At 37.3% G+C, this 21,152-nt stretch overlaps 1 protein-coding gene across 8 annotated transcripts in view; it reads left to right on the top strand.

The window, feature by feature from the left end:
- The window catches only part of LPP (LIM domain containing preferred translocation partner in lipoma), a 656,883-nt gene that overhangs the window by 526,636 nt on the left and 109,095 nt on the right, over window positions 1-21,152 (top strand). For all 8 annotated transcript variants that reach the window (XM_033123201.1, XM_033123175.1, XM_033123185.1 and 5 more), the window contains one exon: window positions 14,143-14,312. In XM_033123201.1, coding sequence (XP_032979092.1) covers window positions 14,143-14,312 — 170 coding nt within the window. The remainder of the gene's footprint in view (window positions 1-14,142; window positions 14,313-21,152) is intronic.

The following is a 21,152-nucleotide window of genomic DNA, read 5'->3' as shown; positions in this document are numbered from 1 at the left end:
AATTATATCTCAATAAAGTTTATTTTAATAAATAAACAACAAAAGCATTTTCATCATTTAAAAAAATATATGGCCAAGGCATATTTGAATGAGGGCTGGCAGCCTTTGTCTGACATGAGTTATAACGAGTAAAGCTGTAATGGGACCTCTGCAATTTCCAGTTTGGGTTTCTTTAAAGGAGAACAAGAACTTAAAGATACTTGTGAAACAAAGTGAGTGCAGTACGCTTCTCGATTTTTAAGTTTTGTCCCTAATATTTTAAAGTTGCTTATCCATACCTAATTGAACAGCTTCTCTTCTTTTTTTCCTAAGTGAAATGTTTTTATAGAACTTTTCCAAAGCATTCTATTTAGATGTGATTTTAAAAATTAAAATATTTTTATTCTTTTTTATTAATTTACATAATAGTTGATTAAATAATTACAATAGCAAGTTCAAATGGTATGAGTAGAGTTAGGATCCAATGCAACTGACCTTGGTAGCAGTTTGGAGCAGGAGTCAGGCTGTGCTCAAAGCAGTGTTGGTTTTGCACAGACACATGACTGAGGGCCACTCGGATGGAAACTGAGGATTCCTAGTTTGACACACGGTGCCTGACATTTAATGAGCACCCAATATCTGTTTAATTTGAATCTTTACCCTCTACATTATTTTATTCATCACCAGTCTTAAGGACTGGTAGTTAGGTGTTTAATAAATGTTCAATAGAATTATTTTAAATCATACAGGGAGTTGCGTGACTTATTCCTCTTTATTTATGAATTTTTGGCAATTCTATATTAAAAGTTGCATTTGAAATGTGAATTTCATGAGGATGTATCTGTCTTACTGCTGCATCTGCTGTGTTGGCCCATGGTAGGTACTCAGTGAACATTTTGTGAAAGTATAACTTTAATACCTTGTTTCCCCGAAACTAAGACCTAGCCGGACCATCAGTTCTAATGCATCTTTTGGAGCAAAAATTAATATATAAGACCCAGTCTTATATTATATTGTATAAGACCGGGTCTTATATTATATTAAAATAAGATTGGGTCTTTATATTATATTATATTATATTATATTATATTATACCTGGTCTTATATTAAAATAAGACTGGGTATTATTATATATCATATTATATTATAGGATCCAGTCTTATATTATATTAATATATTAATGTATTATAATATATAATTAATATATTAATATAATAATATATTATTATATCATATTTTTGCTCCAAAAGACTCATTAGAGCTGATGGTCCAGCTAGGTCTTATTTTCAGGGAAACATGGTGAGTCTTCTATCTTGTCAGGAGTCTTGAACAGGAATGGGTCTAAAAGTGATCTCTAATACCTGTTTCAAACTTTTAAAGTTGGTGTATTTCTTGTGCAAACATTTTGTAAGTCAGTAAATTCCTGAAACATTATTCTGAGTAAGTTGATGGTATAACAGTGAAGCTGATAAGGGGGCTCTCGTCAATCACCGCTCCCCTCCACTCTTCTTCCTACTCTAAGGACAACAATCTAGCTGAGCCCCAGAACTCTTAATGTTCATTGGAGAACACTTCAGAAGTCTCTAACGCTGGTTCATACTTTAATTTGCGAAAGAGTGGTCTGAAGCCCATGTTGGTTAAAGAACCTTTCTAAGGCCACAGGGCTACATATGGTAAAGCCAACATACAACTTCATGTCTTCTGACTCTTAATCCCTATTGTTTTTTCAACTACTCTCTGTTCCAATTTTGCTATATCCCATGGATAATGTCTGCATGTAAAGTTTTTTTCTTTAATAGAGATCTTCCCTTTCCTTGAATATACACCATCACGCTCAGTTCTACCACCTTTAACAAGCTAAATTATTCCTTGGTGTTTACACATTTCAAGTATTTATAGACCATCATCATGGCACTCCTTAGTCATCCTCCAGCCTCGTTATATGTACATATATATCTCCTTTAATCTTTCTGTACAACTGTGTCTCGAGTCTCTTCATCATTTGTACAATTCTTCTCTGTAGTGCCTAGAAGAGAACAGTTTGAGTGTGTTCCAGATGGGGAAAAATAACCCCAACATGTTGTAACAGGGAGAGAAAACCGTACTGACTACATGAAAGCAACAACCTACAGGTTAATTAGTACTGTGGCCACAAATATGTGCACAATTTTGTTTCAGAAATAAAGCAAGCTGTATTTGTTGTAACTATCTCTTCTTTGAACTTAACAGAATGCTGATAATACCAAGCTGTGTTTACAGTCCAGATTTTTGCTAAAGACCTTCAACTTTGCATTCCCCCTGTGTGCTATCTCTTGCCCAAGACAGAACTACAAATAAAAGCACGTAGCAGAAGCTGATGCAAGAACCCATTACTTAGCTTATCTGTTTTTGTGCAGTTTCTCTGGATTTACATGGTTGCTGGAAGTTCCCTGTAAGTCGTAGGAAGGGAGAGCCCTTGACTTATCTCACTGATTATTAAGCACATAGGTATTAGTCATCCTGTAAAAATTAAATGTGTTTACCAACTATGATAATCTAAAAGTGGAAACTACATTAGTACAAGAGGAATTGCCCAGAACTCCTCTGCTGACATAAATAGAACATGCCTATAACCCGGTTTTCTTATGACTTTTATTGCTTAACTTTTATAATGTTTCCACAAATTTGAGGTCTTGAAGGGCTATCCAAAGATCACCATTGAGCAGATTCTCCTTACTCTCAAACAGGCTTAATCTAACTTCAATTTGCCTGTTCACTTCATCTCAGAATGAAAAATTGAAGGTGCTTAGTAAAACACTTGACTAAGTGTATTCATTTTATAGAAGGAGATAGAAAGTACATGTCCAGCCCAGGTACATGGCTTCTTATGGAATTGTTCCATTTTCCAAACTTTCATATGGTTCAGAAAGTGTTCCTTCAATCCCAACCAAATCCTGCCTATAGTATGTTCTTGTGCCTGCCACCTGCTGCTCTCTCGTGATCTCATAGGGCTATAAGCTCCCACAAGGTAGAAATAGGATTTCTTGCTGTGTTCTTATTATAAAACATTGTGCCGTACTTCAGAAATAATGATAGCTAGCGAAGTTTATTAGAATGGAATTTAAATTTTTCTACTCTTAAACCCAGTGAATTCTGCTAATTGGGAGGTGGCAAAGAAAAGTGACTACTTCCTCTACACACAAAGCAAGATTGTGAAGGGACTTATTCTCTGAATGAAAGGGAAGAGGGGGAAAAGTAGGTAGCTTCTCATGTTTTATTCAGATGTTAACAAAGAAAATTGAGAAGTGTGTTTCCTTAAAATTGACACCATTTTTATCCCAAACATTCTGGTAAGTGATAGCAGATGATTGTGCAAGCTTCTTGAGAGGAAGAAGAATTTTTCCAGGAGCATAGTCCCAGTGGGAAGTATTGCCTAAAAGTAATACACCAGTCGCTTTCAATCATGCATATTTTTACATACTGTGTGCATACATATGTGTATTAATAACTGTTCCCAAGACGTCACTTTATCGCTCAGAGAGCTCAGTGTTGCTATGCAAGTGCCGGAAGAATCGGTTGCAAACTGCAATTTAGCAATGAGGATTTTACAGACACACAAGGGTGGAGGTGGCCTGGGGTTTAAGGCTCTGTGCCTGGGTCTCCCTCTGAGGTCTGATGTAGCATCGTATGTCAAATATTGATGTTATCCATCTACCCACTCCACTGAGAAGATAAATGGCAGTGCTAGCATTTCCCAGAAGCTTGATCCTCAAAATATATCCACTCATATCCAATACTGCATTCCATCTTGTGGATTTTGCATAGGAATTTTTTAGAATGTGATCTGGGGATGGAAGCCCCAGAGATATAAGTACCTTCTGCTCTATTGTGCATGCGAATTATATCAATATGCCTAATAAATTTATTTTAGTGATATATCTCAATTTCTTATATTTTATTGTCGTGTGTGTGTGTGTGTGTGTGTGTGTGTGTGTGTGTGTATTCCTTCCAATAACACTTTGAGTCACCTGGGGCTGGGATTACTATTGAGGTACCTAGTACTGGCTTAGATAGATGAAGTAACTTGTCCAAAGTCACAGATCATATATATGGTAGAGGAAGGATAGAATCCAGTTCTTCAAACAAAAATCTATGTCTTACTCCAACAGAGTGGTTTTCACTCTTTAAAAAAATAAATAAAATAAAACCAGAAACCTTCTATCAAGTGAATATTAAGCACAATTCAAATGTGCAAAACATAGCAATTCAGACCAGCTACGGTCAAACAGGGACCAGAGCCTGGCCTGCTCTGTCCCTGAGGTACCTCTGAGAAACACACTACCCATATCCCGCTGCAGTGTGGGATAATTAGAGATAGTACACAGGGGCAATGCAAAGTTGAAGGACTTTAGCAAAAATCTGGACTGTCAGCACAGCTTGGTATTATCAGCATTCCTTTGATTTTCAGAACACACAGATGTGCAAATTCAGAACACGCCAGGGTATTTCAGACAGACATGGGATAGTTGTGCTGATTCTGATGGTAATGGAGTTAACTTTGTTCTGGAATCATGTGGGAGTCATCCTGGTGGACTGCAGTGTCCCACACAATACTCCCATTTACAGTGAAATTTTACCTTCTGTGGAGGGAGAACTTCTCATGCTCAGGTCAGGCAACAGTGCCTACTAGTGGGAAGAAACTAAACTCGAGGTGGCACACCTGGGAGATGGTTTTATGCAGCTGAAAAAGCACTACCCTGAGAGCCTGAAGGCCTGGATTCAAGCCTTCTCTGCTATCGGCTTGCTAGAGAAACTTTCATCACTGCCTCTCTCTGAGTCTCTGCTTTTGCATCTTTCAATGAGGTTTGACTGGCTGCTTTCTAAGTTCTCCACATACTCTTACATTCTAGGACTTTTTAAATCCTCTTAACAATGCATTATGGGCATTTCAGCACTAAGTAGAAAAATCAAAACCCAAGTAAGACTAATTGGCTTCCCTTGGACATAGTGTCAGGTGAAAATACCACCCATCTCTGGGTCCAGTGCCAGGTGTACAGGTAATATGGTCCAGCTCAAAGACCACGAGTCTTGGGGCCAGTTGAGCTGACCTTGAGTTCCAACTCTACCGTCTACCTCTCAAGTCACAAGTTTATTCCTTGGTTAACTTATTTGTTTAAAAAGGAGAATTGTCTTATCCAGCTTTCAGTTATTGTAAGAATCAAATGAGAATATGGAAATTATGTTTTATGTGAACTTGCAGGATTACTCTCAGTCTCCATGTATCAGAAGTGTAAAGGAAGTAATGTTAGCTATGATTTTCCTTTTGCTCTTTTTGGTAGCATCAGGTGAGAAAATGTGTATAGTATTATAAAGCACTGTATAAACAGAAAGAGTGCTTGTTAACATCATAAGGAGAAAATCATGGCTGCTGTTGAGCACTGAAATACAATAACTTTAGACACATCCTCTTGACTTACCTCAGTGTTAGGTTTGTTCCTAAATAACCAGAATACATTTGGAGATTTCCCACCAAAAAAACTGAAAATAACTGGCCACATTTAAAGTTTTTTTCAGTTTTGAGTGGAGCTTGAGGGAAAACACAAATTCCTATGAGAGATACCATACAGCAGATTCAAATCATAAGTCAAAAATAATCATTGCAGTAGCAATGGTAACTCCACTAGTAAATATTCGTTTTTTATTATTTTTTTTACTGTTAGCAGATCAATCACAAAATAAATTTGAAATATAGAAGAAGAAATTACAAATTAAGAGTGGGAATATGAAAAATGTTCGTGTGTAAAAATTAACTTGAAAAGAACTTTTCCTTTAGCCAAAATGAATACCAATATTTCTGTCAGGGATGTTATAAGGTTTACACAAGCTTTCTGCCAGACCGGATGTTTTTAGGAATTTTGGAGTTCTAAAGTAATAAACCAGGTTAGGGGAGGACAGAGCTCTAAAGCCAGACTGTCTGGGCCCTAATTCCAACATCAATATTTAACTCTGTAGCCTTGGGCAAGTTACTGAATCTCTCTAGGCTGCCATTTCTTCAACTATACTAGAGACAATGATGAGACCTACTTCACGGGGTGTTTGAAGGATTGCATGAGCTAATACATTCACAAATGTAATGCTTGCCAAATAATATGTGCTGAAGAAATACTGATGATTATCATCTCTCTGGGATCCACACATTTTGTCAGGTTTGGGATTGAATTTCTAGCACGAAATTCTGTGAGTAGCATATTGGTAAATACAAATCTTATAGAACTGCCTCGCAGAGGCAGCTGCCTTTATGATCCCACAGTGACTATCATTTTTAAAGGACGGTCCAGAGTGTATATACCTCTGGTCTGAGTCATAAGGAGCTCTTCACATTGAAGTTTTCCTACATCTCCTGTAGTTGGAGGGAGATAAAGAAGGACCTGTACTAGGAACTTTGTAGCCCTTACCCTCATTGACTTTCATGGCCAGGTGGTCAAGGCCGTCATTGTCATCTCCTTGTTATAGAGGCTGAGAAAAGTTCCCACTGGGCACGGAACTGGGCACAGAATAGAAGCACAGGAAGGCTGTTTGCTGAGGGGTTGACAGAACGGCTGGATAGATGACTCAATGGGACCACCTGTCCCTCCAGAGAGTCGACTTAGTTGCATGTTTTAAAAACTAGGGACCTCGGGCACAGAGGTCCTGAAAACTTGTCAAGGCTCCCATAGCTAGTGAGGAGGACCCCCAGTTCTGTCTGATTGCCTTTACATCATGTTATGTGTAACTTTGTTTAAAGGGTACCATGTGTTATAGACAAAACATGCAAAGCTACGTCATGTTTTGTTCTGCTTTTCTTTTGCGTTTGTTCTTGTTATCTGGTTTTGGGTTTTGCTTTTCCTGCTTTTCCAGAGAATAGATGTTGTCTTGAGAAAGGGGTTGTCTTGAGAAGGGGTTAATTAGTTTCGTGAAGGATGGAACCAGGGTACATGGTCCCAACAAAGTGCAGTTTCCTAGGATGTAGCTCACAGGGCAAGGGCTTTTGGTCCTAGCCGTCATTGCTTTCTAAGAATATTCCAGTACATACTGTCCTTTGTGGAACACATAAATGCACAGTTCCCTTCAGAGCAGTGGGTCAGAGCAATGGTTCCCACACCCACTGCGCATTAACCCCGCTATTTCAGGGCCCCACCAAATAAATCAGAATCTCTGCAAGTGAATCATGGGCATCAGTAGTTTTGAAAGTTTTCCTGGTGGTAAGCCAGAGTCTGAGGTTCAGCCCTTCAAGATCTTCTCTAAAGAATCCTCACCTCTACTGATTTCCCCACCTGGAGCAGACCTGACATTGACCGAGCGCTCCTGAGACTAGGGGTCTGGAGAAATGATGCTGTCCTGGCTCTTCTGCTTTCCCTGGGAGTGGGAAAGGGCCCCACTCGTAAACAATGCTCAAAATATCAGAGTTGTGACTGAATAATAAAACGTATTCACAAGAAAGCACGTGCTGAATAAGAAGATGGGTTTTAGAAGTCTGACCTGGTTCTAATCCCAGTCTCACCTCATTCTACCTTTGAAACCTTGGCCAAGTGACTTAAACTCAAGTTTCTTATCTATCAAATAAGTATCGATAAAGGATGCTCAGGCTAAACGAGACAATGTATGTGCAGTGCTTAGGGCAGTGCCTGGTACAGAGAAAAAAAAGCACAGTAATTTCCTTTTATCTTTTTGTAACACTTTTTCCAATGCAGTATATTTAAATTAGTGAAAAATACTTGTTTTTCGCAACCTGTGTGGGACTCCCCCTCCATTTCACCTACTTACCTGAAGGTCCAACCTAAGCAAATATATATCTGTAAATGAATCACCTCATGGTTAGACTTCATAATAACTTCCTTTTCTCAACCGGTAACTCAGCCTTCACTCCGTCACATAAGCTTTGTTGCCCAGGCCTTTGTTTACCCGTTCCTGAACTGTTCTCTCTGACAATTTGGGGCTTTCTTTTGTTTTGTTGCCACGCTACCTTAATTTCTTATTTTGCACTTAAAATATTTATTATTTTGTTTCTTATCTGTCAATGAAATGAGAGACAATAAATTGTTTCTCATTTACCATGTTTCACATGTCTAGCACTGGTCCTAGCAGTCACTGCTCCTTTTCTTGTCTGCATATGTATGCATGAGAGAGAGAGAGAGAGAGAGAGAGAGAGAGAGAGAGAGAGAACTGTATAGGGAAGAGAAAGAGAGAGGGAAACAGCTGTCTGCCCCCTCCTTCAGCCTGCCATCCATGTACCCATTGAATCTTCAAGCATTTCTGCAAGGGCCACCTAAGCAATAACATAGGAAGTAGTATAATACAGTTGTGTATACACAACCAGAGTGACAGAACTGAATGTGTTCTGCAGTCCCGCTCTTAAAATCTGATAAGGGTTCCAGTATTCACAGAGCTCAGTAGCACTAACCATAAGAGACTGAATATTGCTACATTACTTAAATGCAGAGTCCAAGAGAAATAGCAATAAATAAATTTGATATATGATGTAATATGTGATAGCGCACCTTAAATGGCTGCCAGTTGACATTCTTTGTAGATTCTGTATGGTCTAAGGCTATACAGCAATGCCACATGAGAAATTAATTTGTGACACAAAAGAAGCCTGTTCCATAGGAGTGCTTATAATTAAGTGAACTACTTTCTCTGACTCAGTGCTAGCAAAATAGTTTATGAGAAAACTTAGTGGATTCTGTTCATGTAGTAACCAAAGGGTGGAAAGCCACGGAAAACTCTTCAAACTAAGACATAAGGGAGATTACTCTTGTTGATGAAAGCAACACATATTATGATGCCACAGAACAAAAAATTGTTTCCAGCCAACTCATTGTTACCAGTCTGCCCCAAACTGTTTTGCATACAGATGAAACCTGTTTGGGTGATACTTGTCAGCTGTTTTCCTGACAAGCAGTACAGAAATAGACACCCCGTGGAACAGTGGCTCAAACTGACTGAATGTTAGAGTCACCAGACAGGCTTTTAAAACTTCCATCCTAGGACATCCCACCTCAGACTAACGAAATCAGAATCTCTGAATCAGGGACCCAAAGATCAGTATTTTTTTTTTTTTTTAGTTTCCCAGATGATTGCAACATATCAGCAAGACTGAGAATCACTGTCCTAGAACTTAAGAGGTTTAAATAACAGGTTGTCTGTTATTACATGGATTAATACAGTGGCCATTGATACAGTGGATATTGTTACAGTGGCCATATGTAGAATAAATTGTTTCTAGGAAAACTTTATCATCATTTCACTACCCTGATATAACCTTATTGATTCAAGTTTTGGGACAGGACTTTTAAATATATTTTAGAAGGTGTTTAATGAGAAAGCTGATACATTGCACAATTGGCATATAGAGTTTCAATTCTTTATAATAATTAAACACAGAATATTAATTTTGCTTGTGCCTAAAATTTCTATTATAAGTCAAGCAAGGAGGACATGAAGACAAATGTGACCTGGCTTGATGTCTACATAAATTTGCTATTTTACTTTTGATGTTGAATAAAATACAAGTTTCGGAGTATGTCATCGGGGCTCACTATGACACCAACCCTCAAAATTGCTATGGACATTTTCGGTCCCACCTCAAAAACAAGCAGTGTTTGCAAAAGAGAGTCTATGGCCTCTTGTATTAATGACGTACTGATCACAGAAAACAAAAAAATTAAAATAAATTTTATTTTCACATTATAAGGGAAAGAAATTCCCATTACAAAAAGAGAAAACTGGAATCATTAAATATGAAAACCCATGTTCCACTACTCCACCTCCACTGTTCAATGTGTTGGTTTGCCTGCAATGTCACTGTCTACCTATGCCATTCCTAAAAATGACTTGTTCAAAAACTATGTAACCTTCCAGACTTAGCTCAAGTACTAAGACTTTCATAACAACTTACCATTTGCACGAGGAAATAAATCAGAGATAGCGAAAACAATCAGGAAGCCATTGCAATGGCCCATGAAAGATAAGTCCAATTTAGGTACTAGGCATGTGATGGGAAGGAAGAGTTTCAGAGATGTTCCAGAGGTTGCTATAGTTGGAGGAACGAGCAGGGATAAAAGGCGAGAAGAATTTATGACTGTCTCTCCACAGTCCATAGAGAAAATAACATATATAAAAAGCAATAATATAAAAACAAGTTTTGCTTTTTATTATTATTATTATTATTATTATTATTATTGGTTCAGGTGTCTTAATTCACTGACAAATTCCTGCCCAGGCTGTTTGATCCTCTGTTGTTGCATTTTTTAAGTTAATGTGTTAAGCCTTGCCAACAAGCTCCTCACACCAGCCTTGGGTCTGAACTTGACCCTGGATTCTTACCGGCCCCTAATCGACTATGTTTCCTTCATGCTCTGATGCCTTCAAGTCTGGTACCATTCCCTTGGTTGTTCTCGTTTAAAAATGCTGAGCTACTTGTCTAACAGAAGGGCATTAGTAGACTGTGCTATGCCTGCAGTGATGTGGAGCATAAGCCCCTGGAGAGGCAAGGATGCACTAAGCTTGAGTAACTTTCTGTCCATTCTGAATGCCTCCCTAAAAAGCAGTTTGTATAAGTTTCTGTTAATGTGAAAAGGGAACATTCGGGCACCTTTTGTGTCCCGCGGATGTGTAGAGCTATTTTTAATTTTTGTTCTTCGCTCTTTTTCTGTGCTTGTGATTTTAAAGGTGCCAGACTGACTGCCCTCGAGCCTAGTGTCCCAATTCCTCCCAAGAATAGGAAAAATATGGGAGGCAGGAGAGCTGGTCATGTCTGCGTCCAGCATATTAGTTTGACCCACTCTGGAAGAATATTCTCCCAAAATTAAAGAAGAAGATTGTTCCTTATGAATACAGTTCATCTGCTCTCAGTGCTGAGAAGACAAAGCCTTATTGTGCCAGCACCAAATCATGGCAGGGTTTTGGATCCAAGAAGCCCTACCACTCATTCCCTCTTTGGAAAAACTAAGATCTTTTTTTTTTCCCTCTTTCATACCCACCTGTCAAAATTCCGTCCTTTAAGGTTGGGCTCAAATACCTCTTTCTCCACAAAACTTTTCCTGAGCCTTCTCAGATGTTATTTTTCCTTCCACATTTCCATTGCACTTTCTCATGTGACACTTTGTCACGTGATTATGGAATGTGTATAGTCTCATAATGACTGTAAAATGTACTGATATTGTCTAATCCATTTCTGTATGTCATACAGACACAGAATATAGTACTGGGCAAAGAATAGAAACCTGGAGAATGCCTGTTGAATGGAATGAGAAATCCAGCACTTACCTTTTCGCCTGACCTTTAGGGCTCTGCTCTGATCTTTCCGTCTAATCAGTGATTGAAATCTCTCCCCAGTCCTCATGGGTAGCTCTCAAACTCTCCATAAGCCCTGTAGGCTCAGACTCTTAGATTCCAGATGTTACATTTTGGGCAGCCATGATCTGAATCGTAACTGCTACTTCTACCTGCTTTGTAGACCCGCATGGCAAACGGTCGAAAGCATTTGGCCAAAACAATGTTTTTCCCTAAGTGTGGTCCCCATATCATGGTAGTCCCTGGTGGACTATCAGAGTCCAGTTTTATGTCTAGAAAGGGAAAGAGAAATAATTACAATTAATTTTGTTGACCTGTATTTAACAAATTTAAAATTTGTTAAGTTTGAAATTTGAAAATGAAAATTTTCACAGGAATCCAACGGGCTCTTAATAATCATCCCATTCTTAAAGATTGCACATGTGCCACAAAGCCTGTCTGTTGAACGGTGTCGGTTAACCAACATTCACTAACAGTGCCATTCCACTCAGAGTATTTTGATGTCACGTTATGATGTATTTTTTCTGCTGCTGCTAACTCTACATTTTTCATTATTACTATTGTATTGCATTATTTCTTCAGCAAAAATAGATCATGATTTGAATATGATTCAGTGGAGGTGGAAAAAATAGTAATAAAGATAATACCATAAATACTACTTCAGATTAATATTACAAATGCAAATTTTAATGAACAGCATTCCAGTATAAATATTGGAAGTGATTCTGTATATGCTGGGATGATGAATGTGATGATTTTTGCACAGGCAGTTAAAAGCGAAAAGTTTGAATGCTAAATATGATGATGACTCTCTAAACATTAGACTTTATGGGTCGGTGACCCATTTACCTGTAATCCCCAATATGTTTTCTATAATGAAATGTTGTCGGATAGTGGCATGAAACTCTCAGAATTTTAGCATCATTTTCAAACATAGCACAGTGAACTTTCTAATAAACCAATTAATCTTTTTCTGAATAATCACAAAAATAGTGACATATGAAATAACCTCATTTTGTTACCAAGAGCAATGAGCATCCAAAATGTTAGAGGCACCTTTCTAAGATTATACATCTTATAATAAAAACAGGCTACAAGTTAACTCTTGGATAGAAGTTTGCAAATCCAACCAGAACGTTTATTACAAATATTATACAAAACTTTTCATCAAATGTCAAGAACATGATATCAAGACTTCACAATATATCAGTTATAGTGGAGGCAACTCAGTTTCCAAGAATTTAATTCCTTTCCCAGCACTTGATATTTCTTATTCCTTAGGGGCAAAAAATGATGGGTTATACTGTAAAGACATTCAAATCCTTCAATATAAAGAAATTCTTCCAGGGACAAATGCAAGCACAGAGGATTAGAAATAATATTTGCCTCTTTTCTCCCAAGGTGAAACATTTAGCCCTCCTATTTTTAGGTGTGAAATGGTTGTTGGTCCAATGTAATGGTGTGCTGAAAATAATCTTCAGTGAGAAATCTCTCTATAATGTCAGGTCTACTTTCAATCCTGATGCATAGAACTAGGCAGAGGCAAGATTGCATAATGGTTAAGACCATACACACTGAAACTAGACTGCTTGACTTTGAAGTTAGTTAATCATTTTGTGACTCAGTTTCCTTGTCTGTATAATAGGGATAATAACACTACCTATCACATAGGTTGTGAATATGAAATGAGTTAATATATATAGAGCACTGAGAAAATGCCTGAGACATAAGAAGCACTAGGCTTGCTATAGTGTATCTGTAAAAGCCTAGATATTCTTGCCGATATTCCCAGTGACCTGTAATTACTTGTTAAGACTTTTTTTTACCTTAATAGAAATAAAGCATAAGAAAGGAAACTGGATGCGGATCTGGTCTCTGGCTTAATATTCCCTTGATGGAGTCAGATATAAATACAGATCGCAAACTGCACAATGCTTCTCACTGACATAAATATTTCTTCTTAAATTATGTTTTATTGTTATTATTTAAAACAATGTGATTTTTAAAAAGCTAAACCTGATGTCCATATGTGGTCCAGATGCCCCACGAATCAGTTTAAGAATATTGAAAGTTTGCAGAACTCAGGGCCATGAGGGACTCAAAACCCTACATTATGTGGAAGTGTTGCAGGATTTAACGATGTCCAAACTAAGGACAGACTTGGGGGCAATGCTAACTGAATTGTAATATTTTAGAGTGTCAAATATAAGACGTGAGACTTCTTGCATAAATCCTCAGAACACAGAACTAGAACTATTGGGTAGTATTTAGAGTAAGGAAACATTCCAGCTCACTATGAGAAAGTACTTTCCAGCAACCAGAGCTGTCTGGAAACATAAAAGGGACTACCTTTTGATCTGCCTGTCACTGAGAGCTGGATGCAGAGGATTATGACTGGGGCTTTTGTGAAAGCCATTGAAGTTTGAGTTTGGACCCAGTTTCCTCATAGTCTGATTATACATGTAGACTCTCTAAGGAGCAAGGCTTTCCTAGAAGATGCCTTCCCTGCTTCCCCTCATCAGTCATCTTCCTCTCTAACTTCCATGTGAGAGTAAGAGACAGAGCACTGGCCTTGATGTCAGGAGACTTGAGTTCTACTCTGTCATTTTCTGTGGGATCTTGGGCTGTGACGGTCTACTCCTCAATGTGGTGGATCCCCATCATGGTGGCCTTACAGGGCATAGTGGTGGCTATCCCGGTGATCTTTCTTGTGGTAGTGATGGCGATAGTGGCAGTCTTACTGCTGATGCTAACATTTCAAATCCGCTGCCTTCCCCATGTTGGCTTCTATAGCAGGACTGAAAGTGTTCTTCAGTGTGTTCTTAACAGTCAATCTCTTTTATCTTTCAGGCCGCTGTGCTCGCTGTGGGGAAAATGTAGTGGGGGAAGGGACTGGATGCACTGCCATGGATCAGGTCTTCCACGTGGATTGTTTTACTTGCATCGTCTGCAACAACAAGCTCCGAGGGCAGCCCTTCTATGCGGTGGAGAAGAAAGCCTACTGTGAGCCCTGCTACATTGTAAGTTCAGATTTACTCCTCAGGTGCTTTGCAAAGATACCTTCTTTGGCAAAGTGCCAATCACTGCAGCTAGACTGTAGACGTCAGATCTTTACTTCACCTCAGACTTCACAATATGTGTGTTTAAATTGGCATACCTTGTTTTTGGCCATGTGTTCATATGAAGTCAGAAAGGTATGTTGGGTTGGGGCTGCCATTCAGTTAATGGTCTGCTGGGAAGATCAGCACCCTGTGACTTTCAAGCATGTGTGTATGAGCTCTCAGATTACCTACCTCCTGGAGCATCAGAAGGTCTCCCAAATAGCAGGGTCACACCTCTGGTTTTTAGGTCTCGCCCTGCATTTGAAGTTGGCAGTATTTGTAAAGAAATGTTGTAGGGTCTCTGGACTTATCAATGCTCTTTCAAAACCCTGGGTCTTTGAATTAGCTCTTTTCTACTTGGAATGTTTCTTAACTATCATACCTACCAGGTTTTCAATGATGTAAACGGGGAAACCCTTCATTACAGAGCACCTTAAAGGGGAATGAATATGACTGCTCACTGAGCTAATAATTGTTTTCCTTTTTTAAAGAACACAACAACTGTATTTTAATAACATCATTGGGTGACTAAAAAAACTAATATTCGCTTTTTTTTTTTTTACTTTTTGCCAATCTATTCAAATCTATGCATTAAGCTATCTTTTGATAGAGCAATTTAACGAATGAACATAAACTTTTTTTTTAATCTAAAGTAAATTTCGTTGCTATCCTTCTGCATGATTTTAATGTGTCTGTTTAACACATGTTAGTGGAAAAAGTAGTGCTTTTTTTGCAAACCCACAAAAGAGCCATGGTATGGTCCTCAGTGCTCAGGCATTGCAACATAAAAGAAGCTTTGGGTGCAAGATATCGGGAGTTATACATGGCTTTGCGGATCCCCAAGTTTCAAGTTTATTGCAGAAGTTTCTGGCCTTGTTGGCATTTTCCCTTAACCTGAGAGCTCTAACTCTTTGCAGCCCTGGAGTCTGGAGCACAGATCTGAAAGTTCTTCAAGATTAAAATCTTGCAGGATTCAATACTGTTTTGCATTCCTTCAATTCACTTTTATTTAATTTTCCTCCCCAACGGCAACTTAACAACATATAGCATCATTGTAATGCCACACAATGCTGGAGCTGGAAAAAAACTGTAAAGATCATTTGTCTAACTTCTCTCTTTAGAAATGAGAATACAGAGACGCAAAGAGGAAGAAAGTGACTTTCATCTTCTGTTGTTAGTGTCAGAGCCAGGGCTGTATTCAATCATTGGCACTCCTTGTCCCATGTTCTGTGCAAACACCACACGGTTTTAGTTTGTCCAGAACATAACCACAAACACAGTAATGTCCTGTTGATCTAGAAGGAGCAATTACATAACAGGGAAAGTCGAGTGACCAAAAGCTTACTTCTGTAATAAAAAAGAATATTTCAGGTATCACCCTTTGAAAGTTTTGTTGAAAAGAGAACATTACAAATGTCCCTGGCTTTGTAAAAGCCTGCGCGGACTATCATTCACAATGACATTCACGTAGGACCACTGCCATGAAAGTGTTCACTGCAGTGAGTTCTGTGACGTCAGTGATGTCGCAGAGCCGATCGAAGCACCTACTGCTCTTTGTCCTTATACTGCGTGACGACCAATCGCTGTGTTTCTTTGTAGCCCTTGTGTCTAGTTTCCATCCTTCTTTTGACTACGTTGATTCCTGCTACTTTAATAGTACTCTTGTGGCAGCCTCCTTCCGTTTGTTTTTTTGTTTGTTTGTTTTTGTTTTTTTATCCCTTTAGAACTAGGAATCATGTGAACGGTACTGGGATATGATATAATACTGTGTGAAGAATAATGGGTTTGAGTTTGGTTCTATCACTTAATGTTTTGTCTCTTTGGGACAGTTACTTGATATTTCTAAGCTTCGGTTTCCTCCTCTATATAGTCGGAATGATTTCAGGATTTTCCCCAGAGGCTTATGAAGATGAAACGAGGCAATCCTTGTCAAGCATACTTGGCTTGCTCAAGGAATGGTAGTGGAATGAATGCTATTCTGAGATAAATTTGGTAAGATTTTCGGCCTATTTAGTATTTCTGAATATGAGGACCTCACATGTGTAGTGAGATTCATTGGGCTTTAGGAAATGATTTTAGCTTGTCAGACATCTCACTCTCCCATTTTTAAATGCTTTGCTTGCTCTCCTAAATATGTGATAGGACCGTAGAAAATCTAATCTGGCTAAATGACAGGTTTCTACAGTATGTGGGCTCAGGTTTCCATCTCCATTCCAGGCATAGGATCTTGGTGATTCTTTAGGCTGTAGCTCCTTCTGCTTCGGTTGCCTGATACTGTACTATGCTTACAACAAGAAACATTATCTGGGAGATAATCAGGCACATCCTTGGAAGACCTGGCTGAATTCAAATAATGGAAATTCTTACCATTCTTTCTGACTTTTCTCCCTTATAAGAAACTTGAATCATGATTTCTTCTTTAATGAGTTCTATCCATGGTGACTCTAAAATGTAATTTAAATCTTATCAGAATTCAGTTAAACTTTACTCAAAGTCCCTTTTTCAATGTTGATTTCCGAATGCAGCACAGCCCTTAAATGGATGTTTTAGCATTTTAAGTTCTTCTGAACTTTCATAAGTCCAATAAGTTGCCACCACACTAGAAATGTAGAGAGTTTTCTTTTGAGGGGATTGGGAAAGCGGGGAGAATAAAATATAGGGAGACACTACGGCTGGGTGTATCTCTCTTGGAACGAAAGCTCTTAGAACAAGCACCTGCAATGTCATCCAGTCAAATTGTTTCTTGTTCCATTGGTGGAAACAGATGTCTGAAAGACATCCTGTACCAAGCAGAGAAAACCCAGGTCCTGGGCCTCAGCCTTGTTTTCTTTCCTTTTCTTCTTTTTTAATAGATGGCATCAGAATATTGAAGATAGTGGTTTAGTTAATTGTTTCTGTGTAAGGCCCACCCAAGTTTGATGCTCTGAGTCCAGGAAGGAGACCAGCATGATATAAATTTAATTTATTCTTGCCATTTAATTGATCCATTTTAAATCATATTTAAACTAAACATTTACATAATTTTGAGGGAAATATACCAATAATGTCTTCATCTTTGCTTCAATGATTATTTCCATTTTACTATATTCCTCTTAAAATCCTTAATTCTTGTGTATACATAGCTGTAATTGAACACATTTATTCTGTAAGGCACTGTAATTCCCTTTAATCATGTTATACATGTTTTGTGTTTCCTATCGATTGACTTTATAAATACTTATATAGCTTTTCTATTGTTAATTATCACTTTTAGCTTTTTATCTGTTTAGTTTTATGTTATGTTTACCTGCTAAATTTTAAAATAATTTGCCAATAGAAAGGTATTGGGATTTTTTTCCAGTGTTTTAGTGTTGTAAATATCATGCCTATAAATGACTGAGGAAATTTGTATATCATTTTATTTTTAATTATATTCTTAGCATAAATTCTTTGGTTTATATACCAAGTTTCCTTTATGACAATTTGGAGAACATTTGCTAGATTTCTTGAGAAAGATTTTCTCCGTTACAGAACCACCTGCAATAATGAGACATATGTTAAACTATAGCCTATCCACTGTTGAAGAAGTACATTATGCAATAGTTATTTGAATTTGAATTTGTGCCATTATTAGCAAAGTCAATGAGATGATTTTCTACTTAGTGATAGATCTTTTCAAAGCTTAGTTTTGATTATTCTTATGGATTTGTATAAATGAACAGCTTAAAATTAAGAGCATGAAGCTTCCTGGGGCAGTAAATTGATATAAACAGAATATATTGGTTCTGGTCCTTGCTCTGCCGGTGTGACCTTGGATAAGTCATTTGATTTCTGAGTACCAGTATCCACATTTATTAGAGTGACAATAAGTTCTTTCCTGTCTTCAAAAAGAAGAAATGAGCAAGTGTGATATTTTGTACAGTCTGAAATCGTTTACTAATATACGGTCTTGATCTAATTAGTAACATTATTGTCATTGCGTTTTCCGTCAGCATAATCTGATACAATTTAGAAATCCTCTAAGTTTGGGTAATTTCATAACTGCAGTTGCTATGGAAATACCGAAATAAATAGATGTCATAGAAGGAAAATGAGGACATATATGAGAAGAGGTTCATGCTTTCCTTAGGAAGATTTTTATGTTGGTAGGAATATGAAGACCAGCCACAGTGCCTCCCACTTATGCATCCTTCTGCCCGTAAGAAGACAGGTGTACCCATACGTGTAGATTTACAAAAGAATTTCTGTGTTCTTAGCATAGCCAAGGCATCTGGGCCTAACACAGCACATCAGAGATTCTCAGCAAGTCAGTTTATGAAATGGCAGCCAAGGATCTTCCCCTCAACCTGGGCTTTTACTCAGAGTGGATCAAATCCAACTCCTAACTCTCCCGCAGTGGAAGGTGGTACAGACATTTTTATTAGACTTCAAATCCAAGTGATTAAAAGGCCTCAGGAAATAAGAGGCCAATTCCACAGGAGACTGAAAACTGTAAGGTTCTTGAATGTGACTCATTAGTGGCCAACACACTAGTAGCTTTTTGCTCCTTTATGTCACTAAATGACTAGTTAAAACATTCTAACTTTTCAGCCTATACTAAAAGGTAGATTTTGTACCTCTTGAGGAACATAGTCCTTTTCTATGCTTAATTCTTTCTTATAAATTGTTTTATAAGCGGTTATGGCCAGGCCTTCATGTGACTGTTGGGAAAGGAACTGAACGTTTGGACTAAACCTGAAACATTCACATGAACTTCCCTCCTCTTCTTAACTGTCCACCTCTGCTCTCTCATCTCCAAGGAGTCTCTATCACACCACATACGTATGCGCACATACGCAAAGGCATTTTCTTCTTGATATCATTACGTCATCACCCCACAAGTATTCTCCCAGGAAGGAAAAAAATGGTTCAAGAAAGGTGAACTATTCTCTTGAGAGATGTAATGATGCTACTAAGTATCAATACTTATCTCTTCCATTTGCACAGCCCCTAACATTTTACGGTGCTTTTGAGCATCTATTATTGCACATCATCACGTCTATTAGAACCTTGTGAAATAGATAAAAGGGAGATTATTAGTTCTATTTTACAGCAGCTTTGATATTTTCAAAGTAAATGACAAAATGAAAATTAGGAGCAGATCTTCTAACTTGCATTTTATTGCTGGGTCCATACTACCACCCTGAAACTCATGTTCAGCTTCCTAAAAACACACAGTTACTGACAGCCCCCTGTGATTATAGCCTTCTTTTTCCAACATTTTCGTTGATGAGCACGTGAATTATGACTTACAGTATTACAAAACCTGAAATACAGTGAACCCAAACTGAATTTTATAGATGTGGCTTTTGCTTTATTTTTAGACATGTTAGAAAAATACTGTGCTTAGAATATTCTTTCATATGGTAGTAATTCTTTCTCAAAAAGCTGTGTTTTTAAGTATTAAATGCTTACTAGAGATAAATTAGAAAATATGTAAAAAGGTACATGACTCTCCCATCCAAATATTATAACAGCTTATATTTTAGCATACACTCCTTTTCTATTTTAATGTATCTGTGTATGGATATATGTTTATAACTATAGCCACACATATTTATACATGTGGTTACATACACACAATCATGCCATCTGTACTAATTAGTAACTTGTTTTTGTTACATAATAGTCTATCAAATTTGCCATCTACTGAAATAGTTTCTTTTAAATAGTCCATGGACATTCAAAAAGAATGTATATCACCTTTTTGAAAATGTGACTCAAAGAAATATTTCTGCAGACAAATAAATAAATCAAAATACAGTGTGTCTGGGAATTCCAAAGCAAATAAAATAGTGATAAGCAATGAACCAATAAAATTAATAGTTAAAAATAAAGAGATAAGAAAAGATATGATGGCAAATAGCAGACCCAAGAAAATATTACTTACCTACTAACTGCAGTATTAGTAGCAGACAAAGTACAATTCAAGACAAAACTGTTAAATAGGCCAAATAACATGATTTTATTGATAAACATTATAGTTCCTGAGAAATAGTACTAAGTCTTTCTTCATTAAATATCGTTACATTGAAATATATAATAAAAAATGATGAACTATGAGATGAAAATGGTAAAACCATATTCTTTATAAAACTTTAACACATTTCTTACTGTCTTGGGCAAATCAATTATAGAAGTTGAATAATATGATTGATTTAAAGAGCTTCTATCTTCTTTCCAAATCTCTATGGAATATTTAGAAAAACATTACATCACCGTCTAAAAGGAAAATGTAGACAGTTCCTACTTTAGCTGACACAGTTGCACATCGCAGTACAGAAAGACAAGAAATCTATAGAAGGATAAGCAAATAAACATACTCTTGGGGTAAAGAATTCTTAGAAAGTAGTGATGATAACACTATATGGCAATAAGAAGGAAATGCAACCCAAGTTAAATTCTAAGTAAAGTTAGGACCATTAATTGCAACTAGAAAGAGTGCAAATATGTTAATCTAAAAAACTAGAAAACAACAACAAAATCAACTGAAAGGAGGAAAGAATTAGTTAAAATAAAGGCAGTTATTGATAAATTGAAAAATACTAGAATTTTTAGGTATAGGAGATGATTCTTTGAAAAGAGCAATAAAATGAACTTCCAGTCAAGATAATCAAGAAAGAAAGAGAGAAACACAAAGTAGAGAAAATTAGGAATGAAAAAAAAGCTTTTAGTATAGTTATAGAAGACATTTTAAAATTATTGCACTTAAGTTTTATATAAAAGAGGCTATTTTCTGTG

This window comes from Rhinolophus ferrumequinum, chromosome 2 (assembly GCF_004115265.2).
Source record: "Rhinolophus ferrumequinum isolate MPI-CBG mRhiFer1 chromosome 2, mRhiFer1_v1.p, whole genome shotgun sequence".
Classification (NCBI taxonomy): Eukaryota; Metazoa; Chordata; class Mammalia; order Chiroptera; family Rhinolophidae; genus Rhinolophus; species Rhinolophus ferrumequinum.
Note: the sequence above shows the minus strand (reverse complement) of the source record. Positions and strands in the feature narration are given on the sequence as shown.